This window comes from Vanacampus margaritifer, chromosome 8, assembly GCF_051991255.1.
Source record: "Vanacampus margaritifer isolate UIUO_Vmar chromosome 8, RoL_Vmar_1.0, whole genome shotgun sequence".
Taxonomy (NCBI): Eukaryota; Metazoa; Chordata; class Actinopteri; order Syngnathiformes; family Syngnathidae; genus Vanacampus; species Vanacampus margaritifer.
In genome coordinates this window covers 22,851,158-22,867,166 of record NC_135439.1, presented here as the reverse complement: position 1 = coordinate 22,867,166, position 16,009 = coordinate 22,851,158, and the positions used below count along the sequence as shown (strand labels likewise).

Below are 16,009 nucleotides of genomic sequence, written 5' to 3'. Positions count from 1 at the left end.
CACTACGATACTTGGACTCGGTACACGTCCATCCCCAGAAAAAATAAATAATTCATTTTATTTTATTTTATTTTGAGGTTATATTGTATGTATGTTGCAAATGAGAATCCGTTTTCATTTGCCTTGCTTGGAAAAATAAATGTTAAATAAATAAATGAATGCGTTTTACGCAACAGTTGGAATGTAAATATAACATGCTAGATTTTAACCCCCAACCTCATGCCCATGCTGTTGCATACCAGAATTTTGTTTGTAGTTTTAGAATTTAGTCGTATATCGTCCTTACTCTGTAATAGCTTAAAGCAATATCTCTTTATTCTTCCTCTCTGCTGCTCTTTGTTCTCCTGCTTGTAAATAGTTCTGCTTCATTCTGTTAATAAAGAATGTAAAAAGTATTTTACCCCAGTTGGAGTAAAATGGGAAAGCTACCAGGATGATCTTGAAAGGGCTTGGATTTGATCTTATAAAAGGTGTGTGAATTAAGACCTGGTTTTAAGTGTTTCCATCCATTGTTCACGCTTTCATCCTCCTCGTGGCTCCTATCACAGTGCAGGACCTATAGAACCCTGACTCGCCTGATGGCTGACACTTTTCCTTTCTCTGTCCATCACCCTCTTGCTGTTTTCCTTTATTCCCCTTTGTTCTGCTCAGGGCCACACTGAATTCCCCGCTCCACAACCCCCCCCTAAACACACACACACATGTGCACACAAATACATATGGGGCCTCCACCACATCAAAGTCAGGAATGTAAGGCCTTCTGCCATTATGCACGGCCAGACATACTTATGTCACATTTACCCCGCTATAAAGGTGTTAAATGTCCATGTGTGCACATTTTTAGTGTGCAAAATATGCTTTGTGTTAAACTGAATTATCCAGATTTGCTTTAAAATGTCATAGCTATTCCTTGATCGACGTGCATAGCTCAAAGGTAACGATGCATTGAAGATCTTCAACAGGCCTGGAACACCTGGACCCTTTCATTCTGTGTTGTTTTTAGCAGTGCTGATTCATGGTCTTTGAGAGTTTTCAGTTCTTCTTCTTCTTCTTCTTCTTCTTCTTCTTCTTGAATTGTTCTTTGCTGACCTGTGTGTTTAGGAAAATAATGTAAATAAGAGCGGCAAATAAATGTATTTTTTCAAAATCAAATCAAAATCAAATCTTCTTCTTCTTCTTCTTCTTCTTATGGATAGACCAATGTGTATTTTTCAGGGCCGAAACTGTTTATTAGTAGACATACAAAGTTTTCAAAAATTTGAAAGTATCTGATGTATTTATTTTTTACTTAGTTTTTCTTTTATTTTTTATTTTTAAACGTAGAAGAGTTCCCAGGATCAGCATAATGTCTTATTATGTTAACTGAAAACTTAAATAAATAGTTCTCTGAAGTTAACACAGTTTTAAATTGATTAATTATCATCTTATTTTTCAAAATGTCCGATGCCTCTATTCATCAAAATGTTGAATATCAGCGACGATAATCAACCTGGCCGATAATCGGTCTATCTAACTTCTTAGATTTGTGGAGATTCAGATTTTGAACTGATTAAAATCCCCGTCCCATTCATGTTTCTTCCCTGCACATCTCAAGTTTCATTTCCACTCGCTCCATCACTTGTCACTGCCGGCACTGACATACATCATTCTCATCATTCTCATGCTGCTGTTTTATCAGCCAGCTCTTTACCTGTCACGGCCCAGCCGCCCCATCACTGGCTAGCTATCACCGGTGTCTATCAGAGCCAAACAGGCCTTGTGGCAAGATAAAAACTTGCCATTGGGGGCTTTTGTGGGAATGAGGACGGTGGGGAAAATCTAGAGGTCAAATGGCCACCTTGCATATGCGTCATTCATAACCTCTGCACTTCTCGCAATCGCCCAAAGAAGTAATTCCCAAGCCGCGTTACGTGCTATTGAAGTTCAGTCTTAATGCACAGTGACCAGTACAGCAGAAATTGATTCAAAATCCGAACACAACGAAGTTTGACCTGTGCCTTGGATTGTATTGTCTTCAGTCTTACAGGTTTCATTATAATAAGACGGCAAAAGAAGAAAAAAGGGCTACAGAGAAATGCTTATATCATTCTATGAAATAATCCATCAAGTATTTACTGGAAAGCTAAGCAATAAAGAGGAGACAATGACTGAGTAGCATTGTCTCCTGTTGTCACTGGACGTTGCATTGATTTCTTCCCTTGATAAACATGCACGGTCACATCATGAATAATCTTTAAACTTTTCATGCAAAAAGAAAAGCTGCTTGTAGATTGATGGGACCGATTTACCGATATTCACGGATCACTTTTTTTCTATTCACTTTGGCTGCCGTCTGTAAAACTGGCTAATAAATTCTGTTCTTTTAATCTCTGGTGCTGTTGCTCCTTCTGTGATCGAATCAAAGCGGCATTCGAGATGTATCCAATTCATTCATCCGTCCATCCATCTATCATTGTATCCATCTGCATGGATTATATACTCAGTAGTACTTAAGTCTTCTTAGTGATCGTGTTCTCCTGCCGCTTTCAATATTTTCAGCTTTGGCTGCGGTCCCTTCTGAATAAATGGATTTAAAACAATTTATTACTTCTTTTCATGGGTCGCCAACCTTCAATTGCTTCCTTTTTTCCCATACATTTCTCACTTCCCACATTTGTGTTTTCACTCCATACAATATCCCTCTTCAGAGAGACGCAAGGGTTGAATGAATCATCAACAGTAGGAAAAGGAGCAATTTGTTAGGTATCAAATTGCATGCAACCATTCTGTGCCATTTTGTTGGTAATGGGAATCTTTGGGTTGACGGTCATATAGTGTACTAATGAGAGAAACACAATTACAAACTTGTCTAGCCCGGCGTGTTAACCAGTGTTTTTCTCATTCACTTTAAAAATGATATTGAAATGCTTTGTTATTAATCTCACTGTGTTTGTGCGAGTCTAGATACGATCTATCTGTGAATGTAGCGCATCCCTTGTTAGCTGCTCCATTATCTTGATAATAACATCCTTATTTCCTCTCATCTCCAGTGCTTTATCTCTGTTTCATGGGTTTTTGTCTTGCGGATATCATGGGATGGCTGCCTGCTTTTTTCTTCTCTTTTTGTTTCTAATGAAATGATTTAATTGCAAATGTTTGCATTGAGTTTTCCAACCAAGCGGACCTCTTTCAGTATATTTGCTCCATGAGTCTATTCATATTCTGAATCCATCAGATACTTTTGGGTTATGCATATCAAGCAATAACCGTCTCCCGTGTTTGTTTCTAATCATCATTTATCTTTGATATCAGAGTGAGCCTATTTGTCGGTGTGTCTTTGTATAATTTTTCCAACTACTCATTGCCTGCTGTCCTTTCCTTGTCATTGTGAGCTGATAGCAGAGCGAGTTGACAATAATGGAGAGATGATGCTTGCCCCCTCCCTCGCCATTGCTTTGTGATTTTCATTTGCTGCTGAGATGACTTTGGCTCACAGCCATCCCAGCCAGACAATCTTCCATCTTCTTTCTGCACCATTACTGTTCAGGTCTTGGTGAACTATTCAGCAAAGATCACAAAGACACTTAGATTTGCAAGGCACTGCACAATGGTTGTCCTTTATAGTATTGGGCAATTAGTGTGACCCTTTCAGAGTGTACTATTTACTACTTTGTTTGATTTCATTTGCTTGGCAGATTTACTTTCCCTTGTCATTTATCTACTTATGTAATAATGAATCCATAACTATAATCAGTAGCACTATCATCAACGCACACTATTAGCAAAGGATTGCAATTAAGCTAATTATGTCAAGCAGACACTTTTCAACCCATTGTCAAATTGGATGGCTGGTAACCCAGCTAGATGGATAGATAAATAGATGCTTGCAGATACGTTTCGCATTATTTACATTACAGAATCTGCATTAGGAGGTACAATTTCCGGATAAAAGGGAATGTTTGTCAAATGTTTAATGTGTGTCCCTGTCGTATGCTCTCTCAATATGGAATAAAGAAATGCTCTAAACATCTCCTCATGCTGCTGACCACCTCTGCTAAAATTAGCTATATCCTTAGTTGTTCAGATCATTTAATTCTGCCCCTGCAATGAAATTATAACTATAATACAATCAGTATTTGGCTCAGTTCATATTTCACAATGTATTTCTCCATTATTCATTTTAAATCTGTTGATTTGTGTGTGTTTCTCTTCAGATCTTGGTGAACTCTGTGAGTCCAAACCGTCCAGCAGTGCTCTATGAGAAGGTGACCTTAAGTGAAGGAGGAAATCCCTTGCTGAGAGACATGCTCTTCAGCCCAGAACAACAGTACCTCTACACACTGACTGACAGACAGGTGAGTTTGTGGTTTAAGTTTGTTCAAATTTGCAAAACAAAACAGGAAAATGGGCTACGAAAATAACATTCATATCCACATTCTGTTAATATGAAAACGCATTAGCAGACTGTCAAGCACATGCCAAAGCAACAGATGACAGTGCAACCCATCAGGGAAAAGTCATATTTGCCAGACAGAAGAAGCCTGAAGGAAGTACTTTTCGTAAAAACTCACAATGGAAGTTTTTCTATATGTATGGAATGGGATTATTACTATTTTTATTTATTTTTTGGTAAATTGGAACATCTGTGTACTTGTTAATTTATAACCCCCCGAGATGAAAAAAAGGGCCATGTGTGTACATGTGGACTGAAAGCGGCATAACATAACAAATCGAACAAAAATAAAATAATAACGCAAAAAAAAGTACACCCAATAGCAGATTAGCTGCACATAATCTTCCTGTATTTAGGAAATAATTACATTTGAAGGATTAAGAAAAGGTATGTACTTGTTATAGATGTGTTTGTTTTTTTCCAGTGCCAATACTGATTATTAGTTTCAAGGAGGCCGATAACCGATATTGGGAGCCGATATTCATTTGCAGCAAGAGCGTCACAATAGAATAAAATAAACTTTTTTGAAATGCCACCAAGCATGTTTGTTAAAACATTTACAATTTTCAATACTTTGAATGTTTTTCTTTTAATTTTAGATACCCCCAAGAATAGACAGCTTTGTTTTAAAATTCTAACAAAGTGCAGGAAGCTTCTAGAGTCATCAGTATGTATTAAATTAAATTCAAAATTAAACAAGTAAATAGATCCTTAAAGTTTACTACAGTAAATAAAGTTTTCCAAAACTTCAACATACCTGAAATGCTTAACAATGAGCTCCAGTGTGAGCAGCAAAATTTAAATGAAACATATAAAAATAAGTTAACCCAGTTCTAAATTGATCTCTTAAATTACTGTAGTATCTCACTGAGCGGAGAATGCTTGCAAACGTAGTGAATTTAGGAATTTCGCCAGAGTTCTTGAAAGGTTTTAAAAAATGTCAAAGAGAGACAGTCAAAAATGGTGGCAAGTTTAAGTTCCGAAAAGGTTTTAAAAGCCAGAGTTCCTAAAAGGTTTTAAAATATGTCAGAGAGACAGTCAAAAATGGTGGCAAGTTGAAAAAAAAATGTCACAAGAAAAACTGTTTGCAACAAGCAGAAACTCTTTGTGCATATTTATAACTTTTAGCAAGATTTTACAAACCCTAACGAAAACCCTAAATTCGTCACCATCGCAAGTGTTCGCCACTCAGTGAGATACCAGCTTTCTCTGCCTTCAGTTTTGTGATGGTAGTAAATTTTGGATTTTCGCCAGCGTTCCTAAAAGGTTTTAAAAAAACGTTCGCACACAGTCAAAAATGGTCTTAGCAAGTTGGAAAAAAAATTGTGACAAGAAAAACTGTTTGCGACAAGCAGAAACTCTGTGCATCTTTGCAATTTTTAGCAACATTTTACCAAACCAAAACATGCCTTATAATTAAGGATAATAATTGGCTGGCCAATAATCCGTCTATCACTAGTCGGTACTATTCTAAGGAAAACATGCATAACATCAATTGATATCCAGTATTCTTAAGTGTGGCAGCTCCACTGCTACTAACAACGCCTTGTTTGTACGCCTAACTCCTGCTGCATACATTATTCTACTGGACCTTGACATCCGCATGCAGACATGACTTTTTCTTTCGTGCAGACCATTATCATCCGCCAGAACTCAGCCCAGCATTCACTTCAACAGATTTTAATTGTACCCATACAGTCACCTCTGAGCTACATGGAATACACAAGCCAGCAAGACCTCAAATAATGAACACATCGGCGCACGCAGACATACAGAGGGTTAACTGGTCACATGCCGTGTGTGTGTCTCTATACCTATGGTCATTACCAGCCCCACCGCTGATGTAGACTTTGTCGACTCTGTTGGTAGGACTGCGCGAGCAATGAGACGGGGGATTGGGGGGTGAGCAGGCGGAGGCGAGCGTGTCACAGCTCTGTCGCTCCCCAGGCCCAGCTGCTCCCCTCATTTGTCTGTCTCATTAGTGCACAGTGAGTGAAGGAAGCAGAGTAGCTGCTTGCATGATGCAAAGATGGCCATTTTTAATAGATTTAAAGCGGCTGTCTGATTAAAAGTGGTGAGATATATGTCGGATGCTTGCTTTTATGGAAGGTGTCGGAGACTTGGCAAGTCTCTTCTGCAGCTAGCCATGCCAACGCTATTAAATGGAATCATATTTCTTAGTTAAAGACCAGTGGGCAAGGGATTTACAAGAATTGACACGGTCATTTGTGGTGAATAAACTTTTTAGAACTTCGAACAAACTGCACATAGTTGTTATACTTTCATGTAATTGTGGTCAGCAAACGCTGATCCAGTCAGCAGGAGTCAAGACGGGCAGTTTGTCGCAGCATGCCAGTGAAAGAAAAAGCATACAATTTGTGAATAAGTATTTACACACTTCACGGGGAAATAATGACTAAAACCAGGGATGGGCGAGTACCAATGCCAGGTTTCAGTATCAGACCAGTCTATGGCGCTATTTCAATGTATCGGTAGCTACGACTTGTGGTCGTTTTACAATCAGGAACTAGAAATTAGATATGAAAACATTAGAAAATTGCTATTAATTTCATGCAATTTTAAGGAAAAATGCTATATTGGAATATATAGATATTTCTTCAAAATTATCTGTATTGGTACTTGGTTTCAGTATTGGTGACTACTCAGGCTGAGTAGTCATACTCCATATTCCAAGTGTAAATTTTACTCTGTTTAGAGTGGGGTCAAATAGACTCTTTTTAGAGTTAAATGTACTCTACAAAATTGATTGTGCATAAGTAATTTTATTCATTATTATGGCATGTCTTTTAGAACTCACCCATGCCCTCGCACGCACGCACACACACACACACACACAGGTTTGCCTCTGTGTATTATGAGGACATTTTTTCCAAACCTGTTTAATTGTGTATTACGGGGACACCCCTTTCCGCTAATGCCAGAGAGATGGGACTTGCACCCCAAAAAATTTTTGGGGGTCGTCCAGGGAAATTTCACTTCAAAACTTGAAAAAACTCAACGCACAAAAAAAAGAAAAACCTGAAAAAACAGTAATTATGAGGACATAGATAATGAGCTAAATAAGCCACGCCCATGGCAAAAATGGTAATTATGAGGACCAACTCACATTACAAGGACAAAGTTTACACAACACACAGCAACCATGTCACTGAAGTGACTTGAAAGTTCTGGCATTCTGACGTTACACAAACTGAAATGACATTGATGTGTAATGACTTACCTGATATAAGGTCGCATTGTTGTGCATAACAATACTGTGAAATGCAAAGTCATACCTGATCCTTGAGCACCATGTTACAACTTTAGGACAGACTGAAACTGGTATGTTAATAAAACATGCTTCTTATGTGAACAGGTTATCTGGGTCAAGCACATCTTTGTAATGGATAAGTTAGACATGAAACCAGATGCAAAAGAGTCAGTGAACATTGAACATTTTATTCTTTAAAACATGACTACCTCTCATCTTAAAGATGAGCAGTTTTCTAATAGCTCATTACTGGAATACCTTCGGATTTCAGAATTTCTGAAACAGGTTCAATGTAGGAAGTGTCCGAAGTACTGTGAGAATCTGGAACATATTCCTCTGCTGATGAATCCTCACTTGAACTGGATACATCAGCAACCTAATTTTTTAAACAAAAACAATTATTACATACATACAGACATACATATACATATTGTCACTGTCCTGTGAAAAACACATCCACCATATTTTCCAGACTATAAAGCGCACCGTGATACAAGCCGTGCCGCCAAGAAGGATTGCTACCGGAGAGCAGCCCGCGACCTAAAAATGGAAACGTGTTTTTCACAGGACACCAATGATATCCATATATACAGTAGACGCACACATACATGTGCATATATACAGCGGCTCTAAAATTGACACCTGCCGGATGCGGGTTAAAGTTCCTTTTGGCGGGTGGTCATAAATATTTACTAGCTTTACTTCGCTGTTACTTAGTGATGTTACACTCGAAGTAGAAGCTTGAGACAAGTGTCGAGCGCTCCCGCCATTGATGGGCTAATGTGCTAAAGTTCATTTACCAAAGATAGGTGGTCTTCATCATCAAGCAGTTTTGCCTTTTTTTTTTTTTTTGCAATCAACGGGATATGTGCCAGATGCTGGAGCAAACTAGAAAAGCATTTAGAACCTAAAGTTTGTGCATATACTAAAGATTATTATAAATCTAGTCACCACATTTATTCGAAAGATGAGATGAAGCATTTAACAAGAGGGATAGTTAATATGCTTAATCTATGGCATTGCCCCTAAAACGGGTCTTGTGTGATACAGTCCTTCAGTTACAGTAGACGTTTTCTATTTTACCGAGTCAGACAGTCGTTAAGATTGAGACAATTGCTCAACATTTAGCTGCTTGCAACTAAAGACAGCGGTATAAACATGGGTCATAATTTATCCTCTTGACTAAATTATATTCATTCAATGAAAATGCCTGCACTATTAATCCTGGTTGCGTGAAACAAAGATCCATTGCAGATACAAATAACACACAAGATAAAATACCCATCATGCCAGTCCATTCTAGTGCAGCGAAAGGTCCAAAACATAAAGCACATTTATCCAAGCTTGATACAAGTGAATAAACTACCTGATGTTTACACTCCTGTTTTAAAAAAAAATAATAATAAATTATAGCGAGTTCACCTCTAAAATCCACCATAAATAAATTAATGGGAAAAAAAGATCACTACAGTGCATAATCTAAATCACCAAACTGCCAACAAATCTTAAATTTGAGATATTTTTAATGTTGACTTGTAGAAATTTTAGTCCCATACAAGCGTATTGTTGGATACAGTATTTTTAACGTCTTGGCAATACACATTGCATAAACAATTGTTGTGATTATATTTGTTAGTTATATAGTTTAGCCCTAGCATCTACTCTACACTCTTCACTCCTAACGTCTTGCTTCTGAAAACTGATTTCAACATCAATATTCAAAAATAAATCTCGTCACCTGGTCAACTTTGTCTGTGACAGCTATGTCTTCAGCTATGTCTTCAGGTTGTGCGTCAGTTCAAACCTGGTACACATGAAGAGAAAAATACATATAAAATTCAATTCTTACTAACACACAAGACTGTACCTGTGCATGTACACAGTTACAGTACATACAGAACAATGAATAGGTTAAAGTATTGTGAATGCAAACTCATTTTATTTGCCATTACAAAAATAAATAAATAAATCCTTCTGCACTACAGGTTTGTGTAAATTGGTGACGTCTATTTTTCACAATGAAACAAAAACAAGAAAATACACAGTCCTCAGAGAATCCATACCTGACCAGAGTATGAATTGTGAGGACTGTATGTGTAACTCCAAGCCCTGAAAACTTATTTTACACTCACAGTGTATAAATACAATGTCCTCAGTGTGTCAGTTATTCACAACTACGACATTGTGAGGACTATGTATCTGCGAGGGCTGCTCAGTATTGACAAAACATGCGACATGGGTGTTTTATACAATGATGGAGATTATTTAAGCATTTAACACATACCTAAAAAAAAAGGATCTATCTATATACATATATATACACATACATATAGATATATATACTGTATACATAGCGAGACGGACAGACAGACATAGCGAGATGGACAGAGCGAGACAGATAGATATAGAAAATAAAGATAGAGATAAAGATAAAGAGATCTTTATAATCCAAAGAAAGAAATGCATGTTAATGCGGAAAAATAAGCATGCTCATTGTGATCTAATCTTATCCTATTAAGTTATTTTTTGTTAGTAATGCCCCTCGATACGGTTCTCTCGTATGGCGATGCGCAATTCAGGTAGTCTCTGATTGGTCAAAGTCAGACTAAAGTATACAATACAATATTCATTTGTTGCATGTCTTTGCAATACAAATATTGCATGAGCCATTCGTGCGACAAGATATTTTTTTATATATTGTGCCAACGTCTTGCTTCTGAAAAATGTATTTCAACATCAACATTCAAAAACAAATCTAGTCACCTGGTCAACTTGGTCTGTGACAGCTATGTCTTCAGGTTGTGCGTCAGTTGAAACCTGGTACACAAAGAGAAAAATACATATAAAATTAAATTCTTAGTAACACGACTGTACCTGTGCATTTACACAGTTACAGTACATAAAGAACAATGAATAGGTTAAAGTATTGTGAATGCAAACACATTTTATTTGCCATTACAAAAATAAATAATCCGTCAGCACTAGTGGTTTGTGTAAATTGGTGACGTCTATTTTTCACAATGAAACAATTAATAGAAAATACTCAGTCCTCAGAGTGTCCATACCTGACCAGAGTATGAATTGTGAGGACTGTATCTGTAACTCCAAACCCCTGAAAACTTATTTTACATTCGCAGTGTATAAATACACTGTCCTCAGAGTGTCAGTTATTCACAACTACGACATTGTGAGGACTGTGTATCTGCGAGGGCTACACAGTATTGACATGCGACATGGGTGTTTTATACTGTGATGGAGATTAAACATTTAACACGGACCTAAAAAAAAGATCTATACATATACTGAATACATACATACTCTATATATACAGTATATATATATATATATATACAGTATACATACAGTATATATATATATATATACACAAATATACATATATATATATAGAGATAGAGAGACAATATATAGATATAGATAGATATATAGACATAAAGATAAAGATAGAGAGATCTTTATAATCCAAAGAAAGAAATACACGTTAATGCGGAAAAATAATCATGCTTATTGTGATCTAGTCTTATACATATAAGTTCGTTTTTTTTAGTAATGCCCCTCGATACGGTTCTCTTGTATGGTGATGCGCAATTAAGGTAGTCTCTGATTGGTCAAAGTCAGACTAAAGTATACAATACAATATTCATTTGTTGCATGTCTTTGCAACAGACATATTGCATGAGCCATTCGTGCGACAAGATATTTTTTGTATATATTGTGCAACGTCTTGCTTCTGAAAAACGTATTTCAACATCAACATTCAAAAAGAAATCTAGTCACCTGGTCAACTTGGTCTGTGACAGCTATGTCTTCAGGTTGTGCGTCAGTTGAAACCTGGTACACAAAGAGAAAAATACATATAAAATTAAATTCTTAGTAACACGACTGTACCTGTGCATTTACACAGTTACAGTACATACAGATTAATGAATAGGTTAAAGTAATGTGAATGCAAACTCATTTTATTTGCCATTACAAAAATAAATAAATAAATCTGTCTGCACTACAGGTTTGTGTAAATTGGTGACGTCTATTTTTCACAATGACACAAAAATAAGAAAATACACAGTCCTCAGAGTGTCCATACCTGACCAGAGTATGAATTGTGAGGACTGTATGTGTAACTCCAAGCCCTCAAAACGTATTTTAAACTCACAGTGTATAAATACACTGTCCTCAGAGTGTCAGTTATTCACAACTACGACATTGTGAGGACTGTGTATCTTGCGAGGGCTGCACAGTATTGACAAAACATGCGACATGGGTGTTTTATACAGTGATGGAGATTATTGTGACATTAAACATGGACCGAATATATATATCTTCATAATCTAATTAAAGAAATACACGTACGTGCGGAAAAATAATCATGCTCATTTTGATCTAGTTTTATCCAAATAAGGTTTTTTTTGTTAGTAATGCTCCTCGATACAATTCTCTTGTATGGCGATGCGCAATTAAGGTTGTCTCTGATTGGTCAAAATCAGACTCAAGTAGGGCCTGGCAATAAATCAAATTAATTGAATAAATTAAATTCAAATTGAATCGTTGAAAATTTGCTAAATCGTGAAATGTATTTTGTCTTCTGGATTATTAAAAACTGTTATAATGTTCTGTTACATCCAGATGTTATTGTGAGTTGTAATTTTGCACAAGTGGTGGCAGAATGCTGGATGGTTGGTTTAAAAGACTTTTTATTAAATTTTTTGGCCATATCGCTTAGCCTCAGACTAAAGTATACAAACAATCCAATATCCATTTGTTGCACGTCTTTGCAATGCACATATTGCATGAGCCATTCGTGCGCCAAGATATTTTCCACATATTGTGCAGCCCTAGTATCTCCACCCTCCACTAATGTCTTGCTTCTGAAAACTGATTTCAACAACATTCAAAAAGAAATCTAGTCACCTGGTCAACTTTGGCGCAGTCTGTGATAGCGGTGTCTTCATCAGGTTGTGCTTCAGTGGAAACCTGGGGTAGATGAATAGAAAAATACCAATACAATTAAATTCTTACTAAGACTAGACTGCTATACTGTAATTTCATGTAATCATGAATGTGCGACCAGTAATTCTAGTATGTCACATGTATGAAACAATATCCAAATGTCATGATAAGCAATCACGATATGATAATCAACATGATATTGTGAGGTTAGCGATACTCACGATAACTGTAAAAGTAAAATAAAAAAATAAGTCACAATATTGTAAAAAAAATGAAATAAAAACAAAAAAAATTATATTGAGAAAAGAATGTACTTTTGCTTTTGAGTTATAATTAATCTTTTATGTTTTGTCAAACCTTGCACGATTACCCCCCCCCCCCCCCAAAAAAAAAAAATATATTAATATACATATAAACATACCATAGTGTTTTTCCATTGTAGTGAAATTCAAACATGAAAACCTTCTGGGCATCATGATACACTCTCAGCCTGTTTTCACGTTCCTGTTTGCTTATAACTTCTCCTCGATATTCAGTAGGAAAGACTCCCTTCTGAAAGGAGCAGGAACTGAACACTCCTCGACCTTACAAAGAAAAAGGGATACAACAGAAATATTTCATTATAACAGTAATGAAAACTAGGCCCATACTAAAGAATCTTTTACCAATACTCACCTTTGAATGAATTAATATATTTTATGGTGAAGCCATCCCTGTCTTTACCTAAGGATGAAAAATATGCTACCTCTTCTTTGGGTTTAACTTTTGCCCTCTGTGGCCTCATGACTGACATATCTCACTGAAGATAATGATCTAAAGCTATAGAAAAAAAATGAGTTTCAATCAGTTTGATAGGTAACTTGGTGCAGATGTTTTGAAGTTGACTTTCTGTGGACCATAATATCCTGTGCAGTGTGCAGTAAATGTGCCAACGAAAATAAAATACAGTGGATAGCACAGCTCTGCTAAATATTTGCATAAATTAAATGTAATGAACACTTTACAGACTTTACTGAAATATTTCTATTTAAAGAACAAATTTAAGTAAACACAAATGCAGCAATTTACCAATACTTCATTTATACTGTACTGGTAATACTAAACCATTGTATATTTTCACATCACAAACCAGCCTATCAAACCAGCCTGTTATTGCTTTCCTCTTAAAAATTTCAATTAGCATTTATCTTACTCAACAGACGGTTAGCTCTGCTATGCTAACTGAGCTAACCGTTGCTAACAAAAGCGTAGCAATTCTAAATAATTAGCTGCAACCATCATAATCAACAGATGGTTAGGTATGCTAACGTTAGCTTAGCTGCACTTACACTGGACTTGCATTATAAATCATTTTCAGCAATGTACACAAGCGACCAACATTAAAATAAACAAGTTTCTGGAGGAAAAATTCGAGCTTCAAACCTACCTCATTAGCACAGCTACACTGCCATCACCTCTCGTGAAGTAATTAGAGCCGGGGGCGGTTCTCTATCGGGGCTGCTAGATGACGTCACTTCCGTACTCCGGGCAATATAATAAATCACATTTAAATCAACAAATTGGTTCAGTGTTGGATTATGAACTTTGTTGATAAGAGTGGCTATTGTTCTATGATTTACAGTGTCAATTAAAAAAAAAATAGATCACATTTAAAATTAACCCGAAAGGCTCATATACTAAATTAATTACCACAGACGAAAACAAAGGACATTATTGCTAGAATTATAGATAATTTTGTAATCGTTTAATGTGATTTCAGTTTGTTTTTTTAAAAAGTTATTATTATTTTTTTCATTAACAAAAATGTTTTTTTGCTTTAGTAAATAAAATAACCTTGCTGCTGTCACACAGTTGCTGTCCGAGGATGTTTTGGTACTATACTTTAGTAATGGATGCATGTGTTTTTTGGCAAAATTGTGAGCGAGCCCAGTAACTTGGCTTAGAAGCAACCCTGCAAATGAATGGTCACATGATGCTTTACTGTTGGCATGAAGCAGGACTGATGGTAGCGCTCACCTTTTCTTCTCCAGACAAGCATTTTTCCGGATGCCCCAAACAGTTGGAAAGGGGGTTAATCAGAGAAAATAACTTTAACTCTTTTTTCCTTATTTTGGTCTGTGTTTATGGAATCCCTTTTTCACTGGTCACACCAGGCCATCCTCCAAAAGTCTTACTCCCTCACCATGGGTGTAGATGGACTCATACCTGCTTACTGCCATTCCTGAGCAAGCTCTACACTGGTGGTGATGTCCTTATCCCCGCAGCTGAATCAACTTTGGGAGATAGTCCTGGCTTTTGCTGGATTTTCTTGGGTGCCCTGAAGCCTTCTTCACTTAAAGTTTGTAAGGTCACTAAAGGAAATTACTTTAATTTTCATGGCAAATAGGGACTTTGCAATTCATCTAATCACTATAACATTCTGGAGTACATGTACATGCAAATTGCCATCATAAAAAAACAATAATAAGTCAGCACTGCAGATTCTTAGAAAATCAATGTCATTCTCAAAACATTTGGCCACTGGTGTACAGAAAGATGTTATACTGTAAAGGCAGGGTGGGATGTTAAATGATGAATTAATGTACGGCACTGACAGTTTCTCTGTCTCTGCTGTTAACCATTGTACATTTTTAAATAAACAACCACTGAAAGAATTAAATACTGAAATATATAATTAAATATCATAGGGTATTTCATTATTTAATTATTTACTTAGGAATTGGTGGCTGCAAAAAAAAAAAAAAAAAAAGGTTCTGTGTCTACAGACAAACATTCACAATACACAGCATTTTGAGAAAAAACTGAATTATGGAGACGTGCGTAATTGTGGGGACAGGTGATGGTCAGCCAATCAAATGCTGTGAAATATACACTGGTGTGAATTATTCATGAAGTGGTGCATTACAAGGACCTTCCTACAGGGGGCGCCATCAAATACACAAAAATACACAAATTCACGTAATTATGCTTTACAAGGACATTGGCTAAAACTTTGGATTTAAGCCTTCTACAGCCCTAGAAGCACTTCTGCATTGAAATAATTATGAGGACATGGGCTGTGTCCTCATAATTCAAAATGTCCTTGCAGCACGGCATGTATTCAGGTGAAATGTCCTCATAATACACAAAGGCAAACACACACACACACACGCACACACACACACACACACACACACACACACACCTTTGTCTTGATTTTGGTTAGATCCCCATTAATGGATAGCAGTCTTGAGTTAAGCAGAGCAGGATATCGGGTTGCCAGACCTTCTTTTTGAACCCCCTTCCAGCATTAATGACCAGAGGGGAGCAATTCCCTCCTCTTGCCCTCCACCCTGTCCTCA

General features: G+C 36.7%; 2 protein-coding genes across 6 annotated transcripts in view; one reads left to right on the top strand and one right to left on the bottom strand.

Moving 5' to 3' along the window:
• Positions 1-16,009, top strand: part of plxna1b (plexin A1b) — a 225,658-nt gene that overhangs the window by 93,715 nt on the left and 115,934 nt on the right. For both annotated transcript variants that reach the window (XM_077572438.1, XM_077572437.1), the window contains exon 4: positions 4,194-4,334. In XM_077572438.1, coding sequence (XP_077428564.1) covers positions 4,194-4,334 — 141 coding nt within the window. The remainder of the gene's footprint in view (positions 1-4,193; positions 4,335-16,009) is intronic.
• On the bottom strand, positions 7,280-15,812 carry LOC144056060 (N-lysine methyltransferase KMT5A-A-like). 4 transcript variants are annotated; one of them, XR_013294987.1, is made up of 8 exons: positions 13,997-15,812; positions 13,344-13,487; positions 13,090-13,252; positions 12,630-12,692; positions 11,499-11,552; positions 10,467-10,520; positions 9,442-9,507; positions 7,280-8,079 (listed from the first exon to the last, which is right to left on the bottom strand). XR_013294987.1 is itself a non-coding variant. In XM_077572439.1 (5 exons), the coding sequence occupies exons 1-4, from the start codon at positions 13,459-13,461 to the stop codon at positions 9,477-9,479; spliced, it is 375 nt and encodes a 124-aa protein (XP_077428565.1). In that variant the 5' UTR covers positions 13,462-15,812; the 3' UTR covers positions 7,280-8,079; positions 9,442-9,476. The 4 variants fall into 4 exon arrangements, 1 of the variants encoding a protein (XP_077428565.1); XR_013294988.1 differs by having other exon boundaries at positions 14,095-15,812; XR_013294986.1 differs by having other exon boundaries at positions 13,344-15,812.

Coding starts and splice junctions, on each gene's coding strand:
- LOC144056060 (XM_077572439.1), bottom strand. CDS start 13,461: ATGTCAGTCATGAGGCCACAGAGGGCAAAAGTTAAACCCAAAGAAGAG. Junction 12,693..13,089: donor TACAATGGAAAAACACTATG/GTATGTTTATAT, acceptor CATCTACCCCAG/GTTTCCACTGAAGCACAACC. Junction 9,508..12,629: donor ACTGCGCCAAAGTTGACCAG/GTGACTAGATTT, acceptor CATGTGTACCAG/GTTTGAACTGACGCACAACC.